This window comes from Zeus faber (genome assembly GCF_960531495.2).
Source record: "Zeus faber genome assembly, chromosome: 20".
In the NCBI taxonomy this organism is placed as follows: Eukaryota; Metazoa; Chordata; class Actinopteri; order Zeiformes; family Zeidae; genus Zeus; species Zeus faber.
The window spans coordinates 28353723-28381478 of NC_137207.1; the positions used below are offsets into that span (position 1 = coordinate 28353723).

Here is a 27756-nt window from a genome sequence, read left to right on the forward strand (position 1 = left end):
TAATAGTTGAGTTTCTGCCCATTTTATACAGTGACCCTGGAGGTGCTGTCACACCCACAGCCTCCTAGCCCACTAGGAGTAGTCTATGTCTTTCTATGTCTGTCTCGGTCTGTCTGTCTCTGTATGTTATTTGTCATTGACAGGTCGTCGGACTCCAACTCCTTCCTGTTCCTCTCTGCCACTCCTTCCTCCTGCGCTGTCCCACACACCTGAGGTCCTTCATCCCATCAAGCCTGCAGTACTTACTCCCCGGCTTTCCATCCATTCATCGCCAGAATGTCAGTTTGTCTAACCCAGTCAGTTTGCTCGTGGCCCCTCTGAACATTGGAGTTGTCATTGATTCAATTGCTAGTCATAACCCTCATAATCCCTCTGTCCACGTCCACGCCATTCCTGTCCTGCCTCATCCCGTCTGGTAATCGCGCTCTCCAGTACACCTCCGACCGATCCAGCCCGACCGGGTCTCGCCCAATCTCCCCACACCCAGTGACTTCTGAAAAACCACCTTTGTTGAACTTCCGTCTGCCTGCTGTCTCTGTGTCAAGTCCCCCTAGTCATAATAGGTTTATACCAGATCCCTACTCTAATTGTAGACCCAAACTGAACCATTTCTAACTTTAGACCCAAAGTGAACCAACTCTTACTTTAGACCCAAACTGAACCATCTCTAATCTTAGACCCGAACTGAACCATCTCTAACTTTAGGGGGGGGGGTGGTAGCTCAGGCGGTAGAGCTGGTGGTCTAGTGATCTAAAGGTTGCTGGTTCGATCCCAGGCTCCTCCTGCTAGCATGCTGTAGTGTCCTTGAGCAAGACACTTAACCCCTAATTGCTCCTGATGGCTGCGTCCGTCGGTGTTTGAACAATTGTAAGTCGCTTTGGATAAAAGCGTCTGATAAATGACTAAATGTAAATGTTTAGATCCAAACTGAACCATCTCTGATCTGGCCGAACAGGAAAACGTCCATCCTTGGCATGCGCTCAGTGACAGTGAGATATATATATAGTTGCGACAGTAATATTACAGGTAAGTTCAGGTTTTAGAGGGCTAGGTGTGGGGATGATCTCTCTTCCATTAATTAAGCCTTCAAGTCACAAAAACTGGCTCAACGACCTGTTCTCAGAGGATTGGAGCGTGTCCTCGGGGTTGGGTGTCATCTGCTGCTGTAGGAATCTGTGTAGAACGTGAATAACACTACGGAGCCCTGTGTGTTGAACCCGTAGATGTTGCCCCTGAAGGTTGATCTGCATTGATCCCTCTATCGAACTCAGTGAGGTACAGTATGTGGTTGAGAAATTACGTTATTCAAAGGAGAAGGAACAGGATCTCCATATAAATGAGCCTTCTCGCTTCTCTCTATGTCCGTTTAGCGTCCATCACCGCCCTCCACAGATTGTACGACGCCGCTTTGTAATTGTCCATATTTCCAGATACAAGACCGTCGTTGCAAGCGGCCGCGCGAGCATTCAAAGCGCAGCGGATGGATTTATCGACCCACGGCTTCTGGTTTGGAAATATCCGAACTTTCACCGTGGGAACGATGCTGTCCGCTAACGTAGCCATGAAGCTCACCGCTACGTCCGCAAACTCGCTGACGTCACTTGAACTTGATTGGAACATGTCCCAGTCAACGTCAGTCATAGCGTCCTGAACGCTTCTGGGTCGTATCCTCCAATAGCTTTGTCTGACTCACTCACAATCTCTTCTCCTATTTCCAGACTTCTCACTCGTTGTCTGCTTCCCAACCGGTTCCTTATTTTTATTATGTTGGACCGCGGGTACATCTCTATGGTTGTTTTAGCCTTGCTCATCTCTATTATTTGCTCATCCTCATCTTTGAGGAGATAGTTGCCCTCCTGTGAAATCACTGGGAGCTGGGGATAAACATCAGTGAACTTCACCGCCTTCTCATAAGGCAGGGGCTTCTTTACAGATCCAGTATGTGAGAAGGGTGCCTTAATCTTCTCCATCAATTTTTATGTTTCCTTATCATTTTCTTTACTTCTTGTATACTCTGTTCCCTTTTTTTCTTTTGCGGCTTTGAACAATTTCTGTCCCTCCTTTTCAAACAGCTGCAGAATGCCAAGTTCTGTTTGTCTTTTCTCCATGCATCTCTTTCCTTTTTTTCCCTTTCTTTTGATTTACTTTATATGTGGACACAAGCACCTGCATTGTTTGAATCACATCCGGGTTAAGAGTTCCTTCAACTGGCCACGGTTGTTCAATGTCAGGCCAACGTTTGTTCCATTTTCCTGATATTGTTGCAATATCTTCAATAAGGGGATTATTCTTTCGCACTACATCAACGAGAGTGATTACTTTTGTAATTTTAGTATCCATTTTTGACATCATAATGACCCTCTTTTTTAATTTTATTGTAAATCGAATCAAATTATTTAAAAATTATTTATAAAGCACCGTGTAATTACATTACATTACATTACATTACATTACATTTCATTTCACAGACACTTTTATCCAAAGCGACTTACAATTGTTCAATCACCGACGGACGCAGCCATCAGGAGATTAGGGGTTAAGTGTCTTGCTCAAGGACACTACAGCATGCTAGCAGGAGGAGCCTGGGATCCAACCAGCAACCTTTAGATGACTAGACCACCAGCTCTACCGCCTGAGCTACCATCCCCTGTAATCACACTCAACAAAAAACAACTAAATTTACCAACCCCAAAGGACACCAAGAGCTTCCCACTTATGAAAGCAAATTCACTTGTTCATCATCTGATGCATCTGATCACACACATTTATCTTAAATTATCAAAATTATATCAGTGTTCAATCTCAAAACAGCCTCAATCAAGGTAAACCACATTCAGATAATGAAACCAATATTCACAGCACTCAACAGTATTTAAATCAAATCAGCTTTTCCACAAGTGATCAATCAAATCAATAATACTCCATTAATTAGGCAAATGCCTTAATTAATCAGTCCAATGCCAACTCTCCCACTAAATAATTGCAAATTTAATATATAAAAAATAACTACTGTAAGCCTATATGTGAAAACAAGCTAAACATGTGTCAATTATGTAGGTTATAACTAAATGTATACACATATAGGTAAATGCAGGTGTCTATTGAAAGAGTTTGTGGATAAAACCGCACTGGCCTGATTCAAACTGGATTCAGTATTCCTATGGCTGTCATCTGCAAGCTTCCAGTGTCTGTGAAGAACTGCCAGATGTCTTGTCATCTGCCCCTTGGATGGTCCAATTCAGACACATTCCATCTTCTCTGTCCTTCCCCCAGCTCTCACTCACCATAGTAAAAGAGAGGAAGAAAGAAAAGACAAAAAGAACAACACAAGAGTTCAGGGTCATAGGCTCACTCTAAATTCTTATACACACTGTAATACAATTCAGTGAGACATACATTAACAGCTTTCTTATTTCTCGTTCATTTGAAATAAAGCCATATTTACTTTTATTCATGCATTTAAAATCTAAAGAGTATATTAGTCAATCTGATTATCACCTTCAATTAATTATTTTTATTCTATTTATCAATTTAATTTAATATTATTTTTATTTTTATTTTTGTTCTTCTATCAAACTGAGAGAAAAAGAGAGGAGGGGGCTACTTCACAGCCCCTTTTGTCAGGAGGAGTTAACTAATCTCCAAGCTGTATGAAGAACCACCCCTTGCTCCACCTCTTAAATTTAGCCACAACTTCCAGTATGGACTGGTCGTCAGCGTGTGAACATCCTGTTTTAGCCCCCTTAGGCCACGCACAGAGACAACAATCAGAGCTGTTTTCTCTCACTCAGCAGCCGAGACACAAACCTATCTTTTGGCAGCCAAAACCAGCTTCTCCTTCTATTTCAACAAGACTATCTGTTCTTTTAACCAGACAAAACTCACAGCAAGCACATTCACACACACACAACAAACATGAAAAAGACAAAGAAAGAACCCACACACTAATCAAACAATCCACAAATCCTACTTACAAAATGAGAACAGGAGATTTTTCTTTCTTTTTTGTAATGTGTACATGCATGTGTAAGCAAACTACTCCTTCTCTCCGAAGGCTCATGTTTTTATCAAATATATAAAAAGCTCATATATGTTTTATCACTAAAGAGGCAAAAATGTCTTTCTTTATGTATTACTCAAACCACTCACCACCTATGTATACCTATTTAATAACACATATATTCTATATATCATTTATACATATACACGAACAATACACAAATCCCTTCACACATCTTTAGCCGCGGCAAACACACACCCACACCCACAGACACACACAGACTGTCTGTCCAGCAGAAGTCTGATCCTCCAAAGACTTCAACAGCACTTAACTTTATATTTTAACGTCGACTCATTTATACTTTTCTCTAATTTCCTCAAAATTTTCACTTTGGCCAGACTTTTAACAAATTATCTTTTTAATCAGATTCTTTGATCATGCGTGTTCAATGTTGGTTCTCCTAGCCTGGTTCAGCCCTGTTTTTCCCCACTTTTCTCCAACTTTAACATTTAACTCTTTTTCACTTTCATCTTTTTTGTCTTATTTCATATTATTTCATATTTAGCCAATTCCCCTGGCCAGGGTTATTTCCTCTTTGTTTTTCTTACACAGATTTGACTATATTATATTTTCTTATGGTCATTCACATAGCAGCTAATGTACACATGTCTTACCGTTAAGAAGATACGGGCCCTGTCTTCATTAATCTTGCCTGGTTATTTAGTTACTTTTTATTACTGATTCGGCCATTCTACTATTACTTTTTACTTTAACTTAATTCTCTTTTAACTTATTTCTTATTTCTCTCCCCTCTATTCTCTATTTCTTTTTTTCTTCGTTTATTACTCTTATTTCCCTTATTTACTTCTTTTACAACTTAATAAACCCCAATTTAGACGGAAACTCACTTCACACATCAACACATCATCGCTCATCTCCGCACAATCTGCTCTTGTCAGTGCAACCTAGCTGCACAAAACACTACCGCTTCTCAGACCACACAGCACCTCGTATTTGTAAGAGAACACTCACCATGAGGTGTTTAAAGTGGTAACTTCGCTGAAGCTGACGGAAGTGGCAGATGAGGCCCAACAGATCCTGGTTCGTGACGCCAATTTGTAGTTTCTTTGTTGTCGATGATGTTGATGAAGAAGGACTCTCCGGTGACGCTGACTTGATTATAATATTATGATTATTACAAGTAAGAACAGCATCAAACCATGGTTTTTGTTTTATAAATTTTTAGGTTATATCCTATTGTTTATAATGAATTTTATTGTATATTGCTTTTTTTGTAATTACTCATTGTTTATATTCAGTTTTATTTGTATGGTTTATTATTTAGTCCTTAAAGAAAAGCTTCTCTGTTTTTGAAAACAGCATTTCAAAATAAAGGTGCCGCATCAGAAATTCTGGACACTTCAAAAAATATATTAATCAATTTTTGAACAAGTGACCGCAGTGCAGTCCACTCAGAATATAAACTGCAAGGCCAATTGGGACTAGCTGATGTTGTATTTTCCACTTTAACTGAGAAACTGTGATTATTCCGATTAAAATTTCTGACGAAAGGATTAATTTAATTATTATCAATCAATCATTATTGATTATCGATGAATTATTTTAATGATCAATTAGTTGATCATTAATTATTAATCAGTTATAAATGAATTACCTAATTGTGTTTGGTAATTTCTTGTTTTATTCAGACTGTTAAGCTTCAGATTGTGGTTCTGTTTCAAACAAAAGACAAACTTATTCCAGCCATTTCATTTTTTCAACAATTAAACATCAAACAGAGATTTTCATATATATTTTTTTATATTTTTCAAGAAGTTCCAAGATTGAATTGGGCACGTTGTGTTGTGCAAAATGAGAGGAATGCAAATATATAATATAATAATATAATATACAGTATATAGATATAAGTGAAGTTGGTCTGGATAATGGATAAACAAACCAGATTCATCCAAATTCAATCCAATGTACAATAACATTTGGAACCTTTAGAAATACAATAGATTTAAAGATTTCCCCTTATATAGAGATCAATTAGAAACAGTATGAGGTTCATATACAGTATATTACCAAGGCTTGTTGCAACAAGGTCCAAAACTGAATTGAACATCTGAGTTGAATTCCACAGATCAGTCTAAACCCATGACCTTTGACCTGTGTCTAAGCTCCAGGGACATCTCTGACGTTGGGGTTTGTTAACAGAATTAAATAAAAGCATGAAAACCACAAACAGGGTAGACATACCAGATTAATCATATGAAATTAGCGGTTGGTAACTTCCGAGGCTAAAGCTCCACCCTACGTCGGATTGCCGGTGCCTACGGCATGCCGAGCAGCCAACTGAAGCACATTAGGCCCATGGAGAAGCAGGTTCTGACTGCCCCGCTGCTGGTCTGGGTGGTGACGGGCAGCGTCTTCTGGACGCCGCGGTACACCTCGGTCATCCTCTGTGAATTCCCGTCACCAACACGAACCGTGTTGCTTAACAAGTCGATCTGGACATAAAACGTTGGATTAGAAACCGGTCACCTGAAGTGACGCACCTCAAAATGTCATCATCATCATCATCATCATCATCATGTCTCTTAGACCGTCTCCTAGCTCCAAGAATGTCTCAGAGCACCTAAACTGTCTCCGAGATACTAGACTGTCTCCTAGTTCCTCATTGTTTCCTAGTTCCTACACTGTCTCCTAGTTCCTAGACTGTCCCCTAGCTCCTAGACCAGGGGTCATCAACTACATTTGTCCAAGGGCCAGAATCTTTCTAAGCAGACACTGTGGGGGCCGGACTTTCAACTGAAATACGAAATAAATATATTTTGGCCTAATTGGCTGCAGTACAGCTGTTAGGAGTCTGTTCCCGCGGCTCATCAAATAACATTCATTTTGAAAGAAAGTGAAAATATGAAACAATACCAGCCACCAGGGGGTGATGGAGATATTTTGGCTTTACTTTTGGGGAGTGGTCATGTGTCAATCAATGGTTTTGACGCTGTTATTGGTGGAAAACACCCGCAGGGAAAAGGCCTTTTGACTTGTTTGTCAGACAAGCAAAAAGCTTTCAAGCCTAAAGCCGAAATTTAAGTAATGCCAAACCTGTTATGCCTTATCTGCAATGAAACTGTCACTAACGCAAGAGAATACAACGTTAGGCATCACCATTACACAAGGCATGCGAATTTCAAAGAGTCATATCCTGAACAACAGGAATTACTTCAATTTCCTGTGAACGCAGCATCACTTCCTGCATTTGGAGTTTTCAACCAGGGAGGCGTGTGTCCACACCTCCTGACATCCTGACATCCTCCACAAGTCCACGACTTCATCGTTCTCTCAGATGGATAAAAAAAAAAGTATATATATATATATATATATATATATAGAGAGAGATATAGCTATATAAATAAAATATATATATGTTTTATATGATAAATTATATTTGTGATTTATTGCGTTTCAGTCTTTTGCAATGTTCTTATCAGACGTTCATATTGGGATGACGGTGAAATGTATCAGTCAGCACTACTAGATATCCTAAATACCGCAACAGATTTATTTCCTCTTCACATTTTATGAATTCTATAATATTCTGCGGGCCAGACAGGAAGCTTTGGTGGACTGGATGTGGACCGCGAGCCGCCAGTTAACCATCACTGTCTCCTAGATCCTTAACTGTCTCCTAACCCCTAGACTGTCTGCTAGCTCCTAAGCTGTCTCCTAGCCCCTAGACTGTCTCCTAGCTCTGAAACTGTCTCCTAGCCCCTAGACTGTCTCCTAGCCCCTAGACTGTCTCCTAGCTCCTAAACGGTTTCCTAGCCCCTAGACTGTCTCCTAGCCCCTAGACTGTCTCCTAGCCCCTATACTGTCTCCTAGCTCTGAAACTGTCTCCTAGCCCCTAGACTGTCTCCTAGCCCCTAGACTGTCTCCTAGCTCCTAAACGGTTTCCTAGCCCCTAGACTGTCTCCTAGCCCCTAGACTGTCTCCTAGCTCCTAAACTGTCTCCTAGCACCTAGACTGGCTCCTAGCCCCTGGACTGGCTCCTAGCCCCTGGACTGGCTCCTAGCTCCTAAAATTTCTGTGGGAAAGGGTAAGCGAGGGTTGGTTGAGAGCTTATTTTATTCCGGAGCAAAGGAATCATTCTACCAGAAGAGGCAGGAAAAGCAGAAACACAGACTCACCAGATTTTTGCTGACTTTGATTGGCTGCTTGAACACGGTCCAGACCACGGCCTCATTGCAGGTGGGTGTGGTCAGGGAGCCCAGGTAGCGGTAGTACTGGGAAAGATCCACGCCATTCAGAAGATCGTCTATAGAAAGGCTGGCAGTGATGTTCACAGACTGACCTGTGGAAAGAAATACAGGAAATAAATACAGAAAATACAGAAAATAAATACCTTTGTTAGCGTTCACAACATCATCCATCTTCAAAAAACTGTTTCTGGTAGGAAGTGCTGACCGCTCTGAGTGATGTTGACCAGGTACGAGGTCAGCGTCTGCCAACTGGCGGGCAAACCGGTCGAATTATCCGAGGACGCCTTGATGTCGGAGGCAGGAAAATGTGACATATTGTCGTCAAAACTCAGCTCGATATTTGTTAAAACACACAGCGTCTACATGGGCTGGAGACGTTCCCCTACCTCGATTAAGAACCCCAGAGCCGCCAGACCGGTGGAGTCCAGCACAGCCTGCGTGGTATTCCCGAAGTAGGACACCTTGCTGTTCACGATGTGCAACTAGAGGAGTGAGTCAAAGCAACAAGTCAATGGTTGAAGCCGTGGATCGAGCCAATTGGGTCTCTGAAGGACAGTGCTGAACCAGAACCATCAACCACAGAGCTGCGTCTGGAGAGTCCTGACCCTCGGTCCAAGCCCCAAGTCAGTTGTTCTGCTGGCCCCTGCCGTACCTCCATGGCGAAGCGCTTGCCGTTCACCGTGTGCTCGGATCCAGGGACGGAGTTGCCGTTCCCCCAGTGCAGATGGAACTGGAGGCTGTCGTAGGAATCGGCGAGGCCTCCACCCGAGATCTGCACTCCGCTGTTGAGGTTCACCTTGACTGGAAGAGGACCAAGGAAACAGGACTGATTCATTCATTCATTGAAGAGGTTAAATTGTCATATACTGTACATATACATACGTTCATACATACAGGATGTGAGGTGTGTTAAGCTAAAGCCACAGGAAGTCAGGAAGAGTTGAAAACCCTGTGCGATAAGCTCCGACCCTCTATGATAACTCCGCCCCTCTCCGATAAGCTCCGCCTATCTGTGGCGCGGGGGATGTCCGACCGAGGATCCGAAACCAGGGTGAATGAAAGATTCCTCTCTAGACCAGTGTAAAAGGTGGTTGTCTTACCAGTCTTCCCAGTGTTGGTCATCTTGAGCAGGGCGGACCTGCTGTTGAAGTTGGTGAAGGTGAACGGTCCCAGCGCGGCGTCGCCCACGGCCGAGCCCGACTGGATGTCGATGGGAGACTGTCTGGAGCCGCTGCAGAAATTAGGAGCGATGGTCGGCCAGTGGGGGTAGCCTGAAAAAATGTTATAAGGACAGTGGTAATAATCTTCTAAGTCAAATCAAACATTTCCACACACATCCATTATAACTTTGACCCCAAAAATTCTGCTGTTTCTACTGCATTCGTCATCTTTTTGAGGGTGTCTCCGAGATCGTCCCCCATTAGTCCACCTGTTTAATGATGTGCTCATGTGAAACCCCGTCCACAGCGGGAAGGCCCACCCGCCCACCCGCTGAGGCTGACCTAGACCTGAACATGAACCTGTCTGGGATTTGCTGAGCTCATGAATATTAATTACAAGTAGGCCACGCCCCTTTCAGTTCTGGAGATGACAGTCATTAGGTTATGATAAAACTATGGAAAATAGAAGGTTAGTCAAAAAATGTATCGAGGTGCCTCCGTTGGACCCATTTGATCAAACTTTCTCCGGGATCCAATCTGAGCAGATTTTTATTGATTAATCAATTTTTTTTTAAATATGATTTTAGATATGAGTAGATGACATTATAAAAAATAATGAAGTGGGGTGAAGTAATCATTTTTCTGGGGAACCCCTGGAACCTCCTGAAGGACCCCTGGGGGTCCCTGTAGCCCATGTTGAGAAATATTTATATTTATCAGAAATATGGGATGGATGATCAAGAAGGTGTTAGTGGACACTCACTGCAGTTCTCCACATGGTAGCACCAATCTGCAGGAAAACAGGAGCACGCACAGCTTTCTCACAAACATGTTCACATAACAACAAACGAAATAGAACTTTATTTGTGTTCACAGTGTGAACACTCACTGATGGTGTCCGACGCACAACGTGCACCCTGCACAAGCGCTAGCAGCACAAACAGCGCAACTGAAGGATTCATCTGGAAGGAGAGGAAATGATCATTATGATCAATAACTCAAAAACTGTGTTAGAAAGTCAATATACTGTAATATGGATTATGCATGTCATGTACTGCAACGCTGTAATAACATTGTAATATGCATGTAATGTACTAGTACTAAAATATTATACAAGTAATAAAATCATTTAAAATGAATATTCCGTCTCAGTGTATTCTTATATCCAGTAAGTAGTGACCTCCTTCAACTACACACAGACCCCGTCCCCCTGTGGTTGCAGTTAAGGCTAAGTCCTTCCGAAGGTCCTTCACTGCATGTCCTCCCCTCTCACTATCCTTCATGTCTCTACACTGTCCTTCTTCACAAAGTCAAAAAATAATCTTTAAAAAAGAAAGAGACTTGTAATTTACAGCCAATTTTATGGAATGAAATCATCTTATTTCTATTCCAGGCATTATATTTTATATTATAAATTAAATTATAATTAAATTGTATATTCTAGCTTTTCCTTTTTGTTTCTGTCCGTGTTTTTGATTTTTTGTTGAGTTGACTGATACTTAAAACTACCTAAAAGCTGCTGGTGGCACAGAAGCCACCTGACATCTTTACGAAACCAGTTCAATGTACCTGAAGAAAAGAACCTGTTGACACTGTTGAACTTGACATGTTTATCTACCATTCCACATTTCTGTTTGTTAGTTATTTGTCTCATATTTTTACTAATCTAAACTAATGTTTAATTTACCAATGTCATTTTCTAACGTAACAGGTCATGTTAAAGTTAATTGTTTATAAAATGACATAAAAAAATTATATATTATCTAAATTATCAGCATTTAAGGGATACATATTATACATTAAATTACAGTAGACAATATTGAAATGATAAATTAAATGTTACAATTATTTTTCTATGGTTAATATTTGACTTTGAAATAAAAACCTACATTTCAACTGGATGTGATGAGGAGATGTCTTACCTTGTGTGTGTGCAGCTTCAGGTCACACTGCAGCTTCTGCCTTTTATCCTGAGGCTGCGATGACAACCCCTGCACAGACAACACGCCTTCACCTGGCGGAGAAGGTGGGACAAGGAGGGAGGGAGGGTGAGAGACAGGAAGGGACAGAGAGAGAGGTTGAGACAGGGAAGGAGGCAGGGAGGGAGGCAGGGAGGGAGGGAGAGGTGGGGGGGAGGGTGAGGGAGGGAGGGTGAGAGAGGTGGGGGGAGGGTGAGGCAGGGAGGGTGAGAGACAGGAAGGGACAGCGAGAGAGAGGGTGAGACAGGGAAGGAGGCAGGGAGGGAGGCAGGGAGGGAGGGAGAGGTGGGGGGGAGGGTGAGGGAGGGAGGGTGAGAGAGGTGGGGGGAGGGTGAGGCAGGGAGGGTGAGAGACAGGAAGGGACAGCGAGAGAGAGGGTGAGACAGGGAAGGAGGCAGGGAGGGAGGGAGAGAAAGGTGGGGGGAGGGTGAGGGAGGGTGAGAGGGTGAGACAGGGGAGAGAGACAGGAAGTGAGGGAGAGAGACAGGAAGGGACAGAGAGAGAGAGGGTGAGACAGGGAAGGAGGCAGGGAGGGAGGGAGAGGGTGAGGGAGGGTGAGAGGGTGAGACAGGGAAGGAGGCAGGGAGGGAGGGAGAGGGTGAGACAGGGAAGGAGGCAGGGAGGGAGGGAGAAAGGGCTGAGAGTGAGGGTTAGGGAGAGAGCTATGGATGGAGGGAGGGGGGGTGAGAGAGAGGGCGGAGGGAGAGACGGGGAGGGAGGGGACGGAAGGATAGAGAGGGTGAGACAGGGAGGGAGAGGTAGGAAGGGTGCAAGCGGGAGATGTGGGGGTGTGATGCTTCTACTAAGTCAGTGGGTTTGTTGTCGATGCTCTATCTCATAAAAGATGAAACGAGGCATAACGTCAACCCCGAGGCACTTGGTGCCACAGTCGAACGGCTGAGAAGGGGGTGTTGCACTGGCTAGAAGGCGTGATCTGAGTGGGATTTTCAGCAAGAAACTTCAAAGACATGCTTGAGGAGTGCATATATTAAAGAATTGATAATTATTGTTGAAAAGGAGCATAAGAGGTCCACTCTAAGAAAAGGAGGTGGTTGGGAAGCACCATGAGAGGCTTCTTGTCGGTCCTCTTCACCTCCACAAACGAGCTTCATCCAGGCTAATCTAAGGGACTAGAAAGAGGAAGTAATAGACTAGAAACAGGAAGTTGTGTCGCTTCCTATTGACAACCTGCTGCTGAACATTAGGCTCTGGATGTACTGCGCTGATTAAAAGTATGTTTCAATTAAATGTTTGTTTCCTGGAATCACCTGCAATCATCAGGACCTCAAGTGGGAGCTGATTTTCAGCAGAGTAGTAGTAGTAGTAGTAGTAGTAGTAGTAGTCAGAGACGAGTGCAGGTGTTGGAGTTTGGCCAAGTTAGCTGCGTCGTTGGGCAGCTGTGGAGAGGCCAAGGCCCCCTGCTGTGCTGAGGGTGGAGCTGGAGCTGGTTGAAGGCGTCAAAAGTGTCCCCTTGTCTTCCAAATCCACAGTCATTCAGACTGTTGTTGTCCAGGCGTGAGTCCCTAGTGGAGCGGGGGGCTCCAGGTTTGCAGTTTGTAATCTGTCTGAGCCCCCTCCAGACAGACGCATGCTCATTGGCTGAGAACCACTGTTGGTTTCTCAGGGTGCAGTGGTTTAGCTTCTCTCCTACAAGCACTTCTTCCCTCTCCGACCTTCTCTGCCTGAGTTTTGCTGTCAACCAGGGTTTGTCATTGTTGTAACTCAACGGAGGAACGTGATGGTGTCCAGACATCGCCACAAAAGCCCACGTAGGACGTCACAGCCTCTGTGTTCTCATCCAGGCTGTTCATGGAATCCAACTATAAAGGAATGAACCACCATTTTTGATATCGGCTGATTCGATGGTGAAAATACATCCGGGTCTGAAGGGAAGAAAAATTTAAAAGGGAAAGGAACCACATATGGTATGGTACGCAGTGTATGGAGCAGTACATTCTGGTTCATACAGGTTACTCCACAGAATATGACCTGACCTGAGATGTATGGAGTGTAATCTGTTCATCTCAGAGTCCTGATGTCATGTGAATGAACAGATTGTTTGCGTCGGGGTTGGATGGTGCTGAGGAATGAAGACGAGCTGGTGGCCTGTCCTTGTAATGACACTTCAGTCAACCCCACAGCACCACGGCAGACAGTCGACTCTACCCCTACCCCTTCTCTGCCACTACTCTAACCCTACCCCTACTCTGCCACTACTCTAACCCTACCCCTACTCTACCCCTAACACTACTCTACCCCTACTCTACCACTACTACTCTGCCACTACTCTGCCTGTTGGATTTTTAGGATACATTTGCTCTAAGATGTGAGTGAATTAAAGATATAATACGTAAAAGCAAAATAAAATGAAACTTAATAATTGAATAGAACCAAATGAAATAAATGAAATTACATGAAATTAAATAAATGAAATAAATGGAAAAAAAATCAATAAAACTAAATATTTATGAAACTGGAGAACAAACAGAACTGGAGGAAGTGAAGTTAAATAAATAAGCAGAGGCAGTTTCACCATCAGGCAGAGCAAGAAACCTGCTTGGTCCTCGTGAATTTGTGTTTCCTTGATTTCATTTTATTTGAAACATTTTAGAAAACATTGGGTTCTCGTGGTCAGTCAGCGTCAACAACATGTTTGACACATGATTCCTAAAAAACATGTGTGATATGTTTACAATGTGCAGAGTTTTGAACAGGAGCAGAAATCTTACTGAAACACATGAAGCTGTTGAAGAGCAGGAGAACGTCTGAACGGCTAAACGTCTAAAGCACAGTTACTGAGGGAACTTCTCCAACAACAGAGGAAAGGGAGAACTTCCTGCCTAAAAGTCTCTTTACCCAGTGGGGACAATAGTGAGAAATGTTGATCTACAGTACAGTAGAATAAATATTTGAAAGCGACACAGAAAGACTGAGAGGCTGATATTCATTATATACTTTATATTGATTATATTCATTATATACTTTATATTGTCAACTGCTGCCTGAGCTTTGTGTTTTCCTTTCCACAAATTAAGACATTTGAGTGTATAAAAACTCACCGGAATGCAGGAAATGAACACACACACACACACACACACACACACACACACACACACACAGGACTTACAGACTGTTCAAATGCTTTCTCAAAAAGCATGTACTATATTAAAGATGATATAATTACCTCCTTGTCATATTTTCTTCTTCTGGCCGAAGCTCATTTGAAGGTGGAACAGTTGGAACAGTTGTGCTGTGCGCCCTTCAGTTCTGTGGCTTGGTGACTTGAAAAGAGCTGTTTGTTTAGGAGCTGCGGCTGCGTCACATGAAGAATCAAACAGTCAGCAAGTCACCAAGTCAGCAAGTGACCAGGTCACCAAGTCAGCAAGTCACCAGGTCACCAGGTCACCAAGTCACCAAGTCTGCAAGTCACCAAGTCCGCAAGTCACCAGGTCACCAAGTCACCAGGTCACCAAGTCACCAAGTCCGCAAGTCACCAGGTCACCAAGTCACCAAGTCACCAGGTCACCAAGTCACCAAGTCACCAAGTCAGCAAGTAACCAAGACAGCAGGTCACCAGGTCACCAGGTCAGCAAGTCCGCAAGTCACCAGGTCACCAAGTCACCAAGTCAGCAAGTAACCAAGACAGCAGGTCACCAGGTCACCAGGTCAGCAAGTCAGCAACTCACCAGGTCACCAAGTCACCAAGTCACCAAGTCACAAGTCACCAGGTCACCAGGTCACCAGGTCACCAAGTCACCAAGTCACCAAGTCCGCAAGTCCGCAAGTCAGCAAGTCAGCAAGTCACCAGGTCACCAGGTCACCAAGTCACCAAGTCAGCAAGTAACCAAGACAGCAGGTCACCAGGTCACCAGGTCAGCAAGTCCGCAAGTCAGCAAGTCAGCAACTCACCAGGTCACCAAGTCACCAAGTCACCAAGTCAGCAAGTCAGCAGGTCACCAAGTCAGCAAGTCAGCAAGTCACCAGGTCACCAAGTCAGCAAATCACCAAGTCACCAAGTCAGCAAGTCTTCTCACAGCAGTTTGAGTTGAAGACTGTAATAATAGCTGAAAACATTTAGCCAAGATGCTCGCTCACACACTGAACGTTGATGGGGCCCGAGGCGACATCTGATGTGAGTTTTTCCACTGAAGCAGCAGAAGGTATGTAGATCATGGTGTTCACACGATGCAGGTGTTTTGGCGCCGCAGAAACTCGTCATACAACTGTCATACAACTTGTCATAGTTGTAAGAACTTTTTGGAGGAAGCATCCGTTTGAGTGTGTCCGACGACAGGAACCAGGAACGTCGGCAGTTCTTAGAATTCCGTTTCAAGTAACTTTTTTATGTCGTGCTCCAGAGCATGAGCAAAGCGACACACGAGGAACCTTCAGTGAGGTGAGTGAACAGTGAAGTCCGTTAGCGGTGAAGTCCACGGTCCCTCGCCGGTCCCTCAGAGGGGGTCCTCCCGGTGTAGTGGCATCACTCACTCACTCACTCATCACACACGTACACTCGGCGGTCACTCGGCGGCCATAGGAGTTCAGAGAGACCACAAGAACGTGCGGCTCAGGAAGTGAAAGCCGGGCGAGTGCCGACCTGGACTGACGCTGTCGTCGGGAGGTGGAAGGACCACTTTGAAGAACTCCTAAACCTGGACCCGGATACGCCCCCTGGTGGAGGAGGCAGGGCGGGGCGTTGTGGGGGATCAGAACCTTGTCAGGCGACCACACGGTGAACCGCAGAAAACCTCCTGTGACGTGAACCTGAACATGACTGTTGAAAGGAAGAGACAGGAAGTGCAGCTACAAACCCCACGGTGGCGGGCCAAAGCAGCCTTAACCACGCCCCTTTCGCCCACCACACTCACACTTCCATTTAAAACGGCAACGCTGGGTTTTTTTCCAACATCCAATTGTATTTCCTGTCTTTTCCTTGGTGACTTGAGGTGGATTGATTCTTTGTTTGTTTTTGGGGATGTTCATGTTAATGTTCAATGTTCCATATCGACAGTTTACTGACCACAACTAGCTCTTCCCCAGGCTGTGGAGGATCCCACCACCAGCAACGGAAACGCAGAGGAGCACATGCAGAACAGCAACACAGTCCACGGCTGTTTCTTATAAAGTGCCAGTAACATATGGGATTATTTTACAAAATAACCGAACAGAGTACCACTTTAAAACATGCGCAGGTTAACAAAAAGCAAATTAAACACTGAGTTTTGACTTGTCCTGCAGCTTGATCTTCAGTTGGAGGTTGTTTCACCTACATGTGGAGCCTGCCACGCCTCGAGGTGCAGCCGATTAATGATTATTAGAAGGAGAAGGTTGCACCACTGCTCCGTGGGGGCTGTAGCTCCGTCGTCATGAATCAGCTGCTTCAATAAAGGCTTTTCAACTCTTTGACAGATGAGTGCTTTGGACTTTATTTGGACTTCCTGAGCATGAGACCCTCCCTGTGGCACGCTAAGAGAAGTGTAATGTTTAATATCTGCAGAGAGCTGTTGGGTGGAGTTTGGCCTCCATCCCCCTCTTGCTCTTACCTCCCCGTGGCCGCGCCCTAGTCCCTCCGACCCGGGAAGGAGGTGTTTTTCTTGAACCTCTCAGCTGTTGGCGGAGGCCGCACGTGGCTTGACGCAGCTTTAGGTTCTCAACAAAAATTTACTTGGTCATTTGGAACTTGGTTGTAAAAAAACCAAACTGAAAATACTTTTTCAACACCACGCGGCAAATCCTGCTTCCCGCGCTGCCAGAGGGAGTCCAGTTTCAGGACCAAAACAAAGCTCACGCCTTATACACGACTTCCTCCGGGCAGCAGTGGAGGAGAGTAACAACCACAACCAACGTGAACAAAGGAAGAAATAAAATCAAGTTTTTAATCGATAGTTTGTGTACAATGTACATGAGTGCAGTAGTCGGAGCAGAGGAATGAGTATTACACAATATGAATACAGCGCGACAACGTACAGGTGCCTGGTGATTGTTTGAATTATCTGGAAATAAATACTTTAAGCCGTTGACCTGTCACCTCAGACTAGCCCAGGTGGCAGACAGACAGGCAGACAAACAGCAGCAGCATCACGGCGGGTCCCGGGGCCCAGGCCGCTGACGTGGCCCGGACGATCCTACCGTGCATGGCTTGCAGGGGGCGGCGCACCTGGTGGAAGCCTGCATTGGCTGGGAAGAGCTTCAGCTGGAGGGGAGGGAGGGAGGTAAAAAGGAGGACGGAAGGAGGGAGGAAGGGGGGAGAGAAGGAGGAAGGTGAGATAGAGGGAGGGAAGGATGAGGGAGGGAGGGAGGAGGGAGATTAAAAAAATATAAATTAAAAAAATGAAAGAATGATGTGATCCTTTGGAAATGTTCCTCTGGAAAGACACCGGTCAGACAGAGGAAGTGCCACCGGTCAGACAGAGGAAGTGCCACCGGTCAGTATTTTTCATGAGGGGATGATACTTGAAGACAACAACCTGTTGTTGTCTTCCTTTCAAAGGCACAAAGGGACAAAATAGGTGGAAAAACTGTCGGTGTTTAACGCTTGCAGGTAAAAACAGCCATTTGTTTTGCATCTGGGCCAGTGATGTCACAGGGGGCGTGGTCAAAGTCTTTAGTGGGAAAGGTTACACACGGGACCAATGACTGCAATAGTCACAGGTTTTGAATCGGTTCTGATGTGAACACGACACCCGGGTCAACAAGTTGATTTTGGCCTCTTTACTGGCGCCATGCGACATGGGTTGATGCTCCACAATCATTGCATCACTTCATATCGCCATTTTAAATCCAAAATCAAAATCAGAAGTTATTGACTTTTTCCCCCTCTCAGGACCATGGAGTGTTTTGAAAGTGGAGAACCCCCGTTCTCCCCGCCGGGCTCCGAGCCCCCCGGCACCGCCCCAAACCGGAGAAAGGAGGGGCGTGGGCATGGATACTCCACGCTGCTTTACTGGGTTTTTTTCACAATCAAATTGGAACCATGACACGCCCCTTTTACGGCGTGTTTGTGACGTCGAAGGTGACACACTAGAAAAATGACTAAAGCCATTCTCGTCTACTGGCAATGGGAAAGTCGTCAATCGCCTATTTTAAGCGGATTTACCCGGGTTAAAAAAACCCAGGTATACCTGCTGTAAAAAAAACAAAAAACAGTATTCCAGAAGTGCAGGTTTTATTATTAACTAGAAAAGTGTATTAACACAAAAAATCCCAACGATCCCAAAAGTCCCATCCCAACAGACACCACGGTAAAGTTCATTAGAAGAACAGAGAGACGGGTGTGGCACATGGCAGGGAGTGCACAGGCTCTTGTTTTGTAGGAACAAATACATGGAAAATAAAAACACACTGAGCGTCTCTGCAGCGCTCGCTCTGTCCCGTCTCCACGACGTGATATCACGTTCAAATTCGCTGAAAATGTCTAATTTGTGGGCGGGTGTGGCTAACTGCATTACAAAAATGAGTTGTACTCAGAACGGTAATTCTTAGTCAAAAAATTAATGAAAATAGTTCTTAAATGGAATTGCTGCATTATTTCCCCACATTGAGTCACTGGGGGATGCCGACTCCTGCGCCACGAGGACCGATTGCACCCACCAGCTCCTTGTCCACCTTGATTGGGTTCTTGAAGACGGTCCAGACCACCGCCTCGTTGCAGGTGGGCGTGGTCAGCGAGCCGTTGTAGCGGTAGTATTGCGTGCGGTCTACTTGGCCCAGCAGGTCGTCGATGGAGATGCCGTCGTGGACGGTCGCTTGGCTGCCTGGGAGCAGACGGAGAGGACATCTTTAATCAAGTGACTCTTAAAGTGTCCTTTAACATCTGCTTCTCTCTGACAACTCCGGCAGTTGGCAGTTGTCAGAGAGAAAAGTAAAAAAAAAATGTATCTAAAAAAAAGTTTGATAAAAATATATTAAATACAAATAATAATGAATAAAAGAATAAAAACAACAATATAATAATAATAATAATAATAATAATAATAATAATATAACAATAATAATAATAATAATAATAATAATAATAATAATAATAAAATATTCAACATCTGACAAAAAAAAACAAAAAAACGTTCCTAATTACAATAATACAGCTGGTTCTGACCAGAGAGAACAGACATTTTTCACATACGTACTATATACGTATCATTCCAACATTAGATGGAATCCAACAGTTCCGACACTCACTGGTGTTTGAAACCGCTGAGAGGTACGAGGTGAGTTTAGTCCAGTACTGGGACCCGGAGCCGGACCCGAAGTCGGACCCGGATTTGATCTATGGAGGACATCGTGGATCAGAAAAATCGGAACCAGAAGAACAAGAAAAACGAGGAGAGCTTCGTCCAATTAAGGAAGCTCTCACCTCAGGGCCTTTTGAAGCTCCACCCTCAGCCTGGAAGAACAAAGAACACATGTCGAGTCCTGAGTCCATGATGCCATGATATGAATAGATCAATATCTACCAGTATTAGTGATGCGAGACTCAAACGATTCGTTGGTAGCAAACAAATCTTTGAAAAAGATTCGGGAGTCTGGAGTCGGCCACTGAAGCTCGACACGCATGTGACAGGTTTCCACCAAAACAAATCATTTTCACAGAATGAAATGATTATTAAATTATAAAAATGAAACGAAAGTCACTCGTAAAAAGCCAAATGTCCAAAAACAGCAACCTCCCATCGCTAATCTCCACCTATCACCATAAGGATGATCGGATGATGAGCGGATGATGAGCGGATGATGAGCGGATGATGACTGGATGATGAGCGGAGGGTGATTCCGTCTAAATCTGCGTGGTTTGTATCTTTGGGGTTTTGTCCTTTGGCCGGTGGGTAGGGTACAGACGTTGACAGGTTATGGCATCCATCCAACGCAGCCCCGTGATGACAGCCTTCCTAACTAGCTACAAAGGCAGGAATCTGTCTGTCTGTCTGTTTCTCTGCCTGCCTGTCTGTCTGTCTGTTTCTCTGCCTGTCTGTCTGTCTGTCTGTCCTTCGATTACCTCGACAACCGTTCATCAGACCCACCTCCGACTTGGCGGTGTATTGCAAGGGACCCAAGCACGTGCAGTGTGGAATTAATATTCCACACGACACGTGTAATATAATAAGGTTTCAATGAACAGCAAACAGGAAGGGCAGGGCTTCAGGGCTTAACAAAACCCTAACCATAACCAGAGTCTTACCCCTGTGTCTGACTTTAAAGCACACTATGAAACTTTTAACCTTAAAATAACAGCCTCAGAATCATTCTGATGGTTCATTGACATAAAGTGTTACCTATAGTAATGTGGAGAACGACACCTCTTCTTGCACTATGTAACCTCTGTGTTTGGGTATGAAACCTTGGGAAAAGAGCTTTACGCTTTATGGTACTACATCACTTCCTTGATGTTTGGCTCTGGTAATTACAGCTTTTTGTGTATTTAAAAAAAACGATAAATGATCAATTTTTCATGATCTCCCTGACATGTGATATTGTGACATGATCTGTCACAATATCCCTGCCTGTCTTTGTGCTGCAATTGGGTCCTAACCACACCCGTTACAAAATAAGCCGGTCAAAATGTCCGGTAATAATAAATGTAGCCGCTCCACCTCCCCGACGGCACGGATAAGACGGGCCGGTGGTGCCGGCACTTGCACCTCAGGTTCCCTCACTTTCATGTCGCCACGGGGTTAGTTTCACCCTCTGACTCTGATGTGTGAGACGATCTGGCAGGCCGAGCACATCTGGTACCTACACCGGTAACAGAGGCCCAATCCCCTCGCCCTCTCTCCCCACAGTTCCAGGAAACGGCAAAGTCCCTTCAAGGGGCCCTGTAACCTAGGTGTACATTATATCTGAGTTTGTAACATAGACTGTTATTGAAACGTAACCGATAAGGTTCAAATTAGTGCGACAGAATAAATATATAATAAATATATTTTGGACACTGGACCGAGTTTTACGACAATGATGTAAAAGTAGAATTACACTTGGTGTCATTCACACTGTGGGGGCACCAAATCCCAAACACCAAAAGTTACATAGTGCTGCTTTAAGCAGCAGTTTCATCTTCCATTGTGCAACACAGGACTGAATTGTTAACATTTTGTTAATCTGTGCCTTCAACGGTCTTAAAGTCTCAACGGGCATGTACGAGTTGGATAAAAGCTAGGTTTTGGGAAAGCGTCTCCCCTGCAGTGGTTTGACTTTTGAAAACTAGAGCCAATCAAAATGTGGGACGCGCAACAAGGGATAAAAACGCTGCAGTACAACATAAAGATGGCCGCCTGGTCACCCTCATCACCATGTCTCTGTATCTATCAGCATCTTCACAGACAGAACGTTCCACCAACGTTCTACATCTGAAGGTAGAACATGCTGAGCTCTTTTGCCTAAATTTGTCTCAAATCCCTCATGGTGCTCTTCCCAAGTCATATAGCTTGTTTGACAAGAGCCAATGTCAATATTGAACAGTGTGAAATACTCGACCTACATGAAGACAACTGACAGACGCTCAGCTCGCTGGCTCCATCTGAATCCATTCCAGTCAATGGACGAGCTCTGTGAGGGAGTGTCAACGTGTCGTGGTGTTCAACTACCCGAGGTATTTCTGATATACGATAGTGGCCTTAATCTGTCAATTGTTCTTGTTATTTTGAGTAATCTCTTTGGCGTCATGAGGGGCGCCATGTGACAGAGCTTCACGTGGAACCATCCAGATTTTCCAGTTTTTTCAGTTTAAAAAACAAGGTATAACATCTATACTGTACAAACACATCTGACATTCTGATCAGTCTGCCGTCACACAGGAACTGAGCTGTGGACACGGTGACTAACAATGTGTATAAGTTTCCTGGTTCCTCTGAAGGTCCCAGGACACGTTGTCTACCTCGATGAAGAAGGCCAGCACCGCCAGCCCGTCTGGTGCCATCTTGGCCTGGTCCAGCGTCAGGTCCTTCCTCTGACTCACGATGTGCATCTGGGCGAGTCGGAAAAGACAGATCGAATAGTGGAAGATTCAGCACTGCAAATCAACCTGTTTGGAGAAATTCAACTACTCTGGGTTTTTCACATTGCATCAATAAAATGACGAATAATACCTGTGTTAACATATTAAAAAATAAATAAATAAATAAGAAGACATGTGACCATGAAAAAAATCTGTTCTGATTCTAATTAATTTGGTAAAATGGCGTGGATTCATTAAAAACAAAGTAATTCAATTAAAAATGTCAATAAATGATATGATAAAAATAATACTAATAATAATACATAAATCAATTAATATATTAACAATATATTATAAACATGCAGCAAAATAATTTGTCGACTGAAACAACCTGCAAGTTCACATAGACTAAAGATGTCCACGTGCCTGTAACATGTCAACACACCTGTAACACGTTATCACACCTGTGAAATGTCTACATGCCTGTAACATGTCAACACACCTGTAACACGTTATCACACCTGTGAAATGTCTACATGCCTGTAACATGTCAACACACCTGTAACATGTCAACGCGCCTGTAATATGTCAACACGCCTGTAATATGTCAATATGCTTGTAACATGTCAACATGCTTGTGACATGTCAACACACCTGTAACATGTCAACATGCTTGTAACATGTCAACACACCTGTAACATGTCAACACACCTGTAACAAGTCAACACACCTGTAACATGTCAACACACCAGTAACATGTCAACACACCAGTAACATGTCAACACACCTGTAACATGTCAACACACCTGTAACATGTCAACACACCAGTAACATGTCAACACACCAGTAACATGTCAACACACCTGTAACATGTCAACACACCTGTAACATGTCAACACACCTGTAACATGTCAACACACCTGTAACATGTCAACACGCCTGTAACACATCAACGCACCTGTTACATCAACACTCCAACTTTCAACTTTCCACTTGCCTGAAACACATCCACAAGCCTGCAGCACGTCCACATGCCTGTGACACATGCACATGCCTGTAACACATGCACATGCCTGTAAAACATCAATGCGCCTCTAACATGTCAACACGCCTAAATGCCTCTAACACACCTGTAAATTGTCCATTTGCCTGTAACATGTCAATGCGCCTGTAAATCGTCAACACGCCAGCAGCACGTCAACACACCTGTAATACGTCCACATGCCTGTAGCACGTTAATGCGCCTGAAATACGTCAACATGTCTGTAAAACATTCACACACCTGTAATACGTCAACACACATGTTACATGTCAACACTCCAGTAAAATTTCCATTTGCCTGAAACACGTCCACAAGCCTGTAACACGTCAACCGGCCTGTAACACATCCACACGCCTGTGACACATGCACACGACTGTAACACATCAACATGCCTACACGAAAGTAACACGTCCACATGCCTGTAACACATCAATGCGGCCATAACATGTCAACACGCCTACATGCCTGTAACACGTCAACGCACCTGTTACATCAACACTCCAACTTTCAACTTTCCACTTGCCTGAAACACATCCACAAGCCTGCAGCACGTCCACATGCCTGTGACACATGCACATGCCTGTAACACATGCACATGCCTGTAACACATCAATGCGCCTCTAACATGTCAACACGCCTAAATGCCTCTAACACACCTGTAAATTGTCCATTTGCCTGTAACATGTCAATGCGCCTGTAAATCGTCAACACACCAGCAGCACGTCAACACACCTGTAATACGTCCACATGCCTGTAGCACGTTAATGCGCCTGAAATACGTCAACATGTCTGTAAAACATTCACACACCTGTAATACGTCAACACACATGTTACATGTCAACACTCCAGTAAAATTTCCATTTGCCTGAAACACGTCCACAAGCCTGTAACACGTCAACCGGCCTGTAACACATCCACACGCCTGTGACACATGCACACGCCTGTAACACATCAACATGCCTACACGAAAGTAACACGTCCACATGCCTGTAACACATCAATGCGGCCATAACATGTCAACACGCCTACATGCCTGTAACACGTCAACACGCCTGTAAATCGTCCACATGCCTGTAACACGTCAATGCGCCTGTAACACATCAACACGCCAACATGCCTGCAACACATCAACACCTGTAACACATACACATGCCTGTAGCACGTTAATTTGCCTGTAAAACATGAACATGCCTGTAAACACACATGCCTGTAACACGTCAATGTGCCTGTAACACGTCAACACGACTGTAACACATCAACATGCCTATAACACGTCAACATGCCTACACACCTGTAACACGTCCACAAGTCCACGTGGCTGTGACACGTCCACATGGCTGTGACACGTCCACCCTCCTCTAATATGTCCACACATCTGGAACATGTCCACACGTCTGTAACATGTCCACACGTCTGTAACATGTCCACACGTCTGTAACATGTCCACACGTCTGTAACATGTCCACAGGCCTGTGACACAGCCACATGCTTGTGACACCTGTACACGCCTGTAACACGTCCACGTGCCTGAAACACGTCAACACACCTGTTACTTAGCCTTAACTTTGGATTTGCCCCCAGTTGTGCGTTTATTTGGGCTAAATAAACCTTTGATTTCAGGTCCGGTGGAGACCTGGTTACCGTGGTTACCTCCATGGTGTATTGGGCGGAGTTTACGGCATGTTCTGAGCCGTGGGACGTTTCCGACGTGTCTCCCCAGTGGAAGTGAAACTGCAGGGTGGAGTAGGTGTGGTCCAGGCCTCCACCCGACACCTCCACCACACCCTTCTTCAGCACACACTTCACTACAGGACATGGAGGACGATGGAGAGGGTCAAGAAGATCCACATGAAGGAGCAGCCATTTAACATGCTCTGACATCACTTCCTGTCTGCAAACAGGTCTTCACTGATCCGTCATTAAATCAAAATAGCTTTGAGAAATACACTAATTTGGTTTACATTTTCAGTATACATGTCTTGTGCAAAAAATATACTTCTGTACTGAATTATAAATTTGCAATTTCATTTGTAGCTCCCCTATAAGTTGGTGAAGGCACAGCACGTTTACTGCTAAACAACCTACTAATCTAATCCTATACATTTACATTTTAGTGTAAGTCTCCATATAATGAATAAAAACTACCATTCCACAACAATTTTTTCCCAGAAATAAATATAGCTAAAATACATTTTTACCTTTACCTTTGATTTCATTATTATTGAATTGCACAGCCATTATATTGGCTTGGTAAAACAAAAGCAACTGGCGACCCTTCCCTGTACCTAGCCTGTACCTAGCCTGTACCTAGCCTCGAATGGACACTAGTCTGGTTGAGTTGATGTCGGCTAATCCCGCACCCTCGCATCCTGCACATGATGCAATAGGTTATCACATGATGCAATAGGTTATCACATGATGCAATAGGTTATCACATGATGCAATAGGTTATCACATGATGCAATAGGTTATCACATGATGCAATAGGTTATCACATGATGCAATAGGTTATCACATGATGCAATAGGTTATCACATGATGCAATAGGTTATCACATGATGCAATAGGTTATCACATGATGTAACAGCTTATCACATGATGTAACAGGTTATCACATGATGTAACAGGTTATCACATGATGTAACAGGTTATCACATGATGTAACAGGTTATCACATGATGTAATAGGTTATCACAAAGTGCATGAAACATATTACATATTCCTTTCAAGACTTTCATTACAAAATGTCCATTTTATTTTTATTTGTATTTTTTCTTTTATTTGTTATCATACTAAAGGTCAAATTTATCACATCTTGGCAAGTTATTACAAAATGCGCGTTATTACATGATGTCATCAGGGCATTCGTTTGGCTCATTCCCAACCTGTGTGTCCCGTGTTGGTGATGTAGTCGATGGCTTGTTTGTCGTCAAAGTGTTTGAAGCTGAAGGCTTTGAGTTCGGGGTCGACCGTCACCTCTTTGGCCACGATGTCGATGGGCGACTGGCGGACCCCGCCACAGTACGAGCCAGGAAGCAGGTGCCAGTGGTCTGGTCTGTAGTCTGAGAAGGAGCAAACAAACATCGAACCTTAACTTCTTTAAGTTTCCTATGAGACAGACAGACACTTTATTCTACCCTGGAGGGAAATTGCAGTGTCACAGTCGCTGACATCATAGCAACGGGCCATAAAAACAATAAATGAATAAGAATAAAAGTAGAAAAAATTAAATGGCAACATGCAATAAACCTTAATTATTACGAGTTAAAGAATTAACAGGAAAATAGAAAGAACTGTGAGCGATGGAACTCTTTTAACTGGGAAAGCGGAGACTCCCGACCCACAGTGCAAGGCAGCAAAGTGATGCTGCTCCAATCAGGGTGGTGGTTCAGATCAACCCCGTCATGTGCCGGCTCTTACTCACCACAGTCGTCGTCGTAGCACCAGGAGTGACCTGCCAACACAGCAAAGTCCTTTTGAAATGATATTCACATTTGAAACAAACACTCAGCTCCCATAGTGTTGTTCTCACACCCACCGCTAGGGGGCGTGACCGCAGGCGAGCCGTACACCTTGCGCCCGTGCAGCTGCTGCGTCGGGCGGTAAACGTTGCTCAGAGACGTCTTGGCAGGAAAACGCTGAATCTGAGGAGAGACGTTCATTAAACATCTGCAAACTTCATTCCCAGAAAAAATACACATTCAAATTGTAATTTCCCTACGTGGAACCGCATGTGTCCACTTAAGGTCACGTGACCTCCTGAAGGTCATGTGTCCACTGAAGGTCTTCCACTTTTAAGCTTTACCTTTCACTTAGTTCAGTTATATTTCAGTCTATTTGTTTTTATACGGTACAGTAGTTCTTTATCTTTTCTTAAGGTCATGTGTCTGCTGAAGGTCAGGGTTCTGCTGAAGGTCATGGTTCTGTTGAAGGTCATGTGTCTGCTGAAGGTCATGGCTCTGCTGAAGGTCATGTGTGTGCTTAAGGTCATGGTTCTGCTGAAGGTCATGGTTCTGCTGAAGGTCATTTGACCTCCTGGTCCCAGGGGACTCACCAGGTCCCGGTGGACCATGATGGGCTCCTGGAAGACGGTCCAGACCACGGCCTCGTTGCACTGGGGGGTGGTCAGGGAGCCCAGGTAGCGGTAGAACTTGGTGAGGTCCACGCTGCCGAGCAGGTCACTGATGGAAATGTTGTGAGTAATGTTCACGGAGGAACCTGAGAAGAAACAAGTTTAAACCACATTTTGAAAAGAAACAAACATTATTATCACAACGTTTGTTCCCTTAATGTGGAATATGGAGGACGGTGATGCTGTCGTCATGGTAACATCAGAGTGAACCTACCTTCAGTGCTGAGGTTCATCAGATAAGAGGTGAA

The 27756-nt window shown here is 44.2% G+C and overlaps 1 protein-coding gene across 1 annotated transcript; it reads right to left on the minus strand.

Moving 5' to 3' along the window:
- Nucleotides 1–5933: 5933 nt before the first annotated feature.
- LOC307245705 (uncharacterized protein) lies at nucleotides 5934–27741 on the minus strand (the record flags this gene model as incomplete). Its single annotated transcript, XM_080021353.1, has 20 exons — nucleotides 5934–6513; nucleotides 8197–8360; nucleotides 8474–8552; nucleotides 8655–8750; nucleotides 8921–9069; nucleotides 9369–9539; nucleotides 10192–10218; nucleotides 10318–10390; nucleotides 11351–11442; nucleotides 17447–17600; nucleotides 18998–19161; nucleotides 19586–19673; nucleotides 19761–19790; nucleotides 22275–22364; nucleotides 25027–25181; nucleotides 26262–26438; nucleotides 26801–26830; nucleotides 26915–27020; nucleotides 27431–27594; nucleotides 27723–27741. The coding sequence occupies 20 exons, from the start codon at nucleotides 27739–27741 to the stop codon at nucleotides 6337–6339; spliced, it is 2205 nt and encodes a 734-aa protein (XP_079877479.1). The 3' UTR covers nucleotides 5934–6336.
- Nucleotides 27742–27756: the final 15 nt, after the last annotated feature.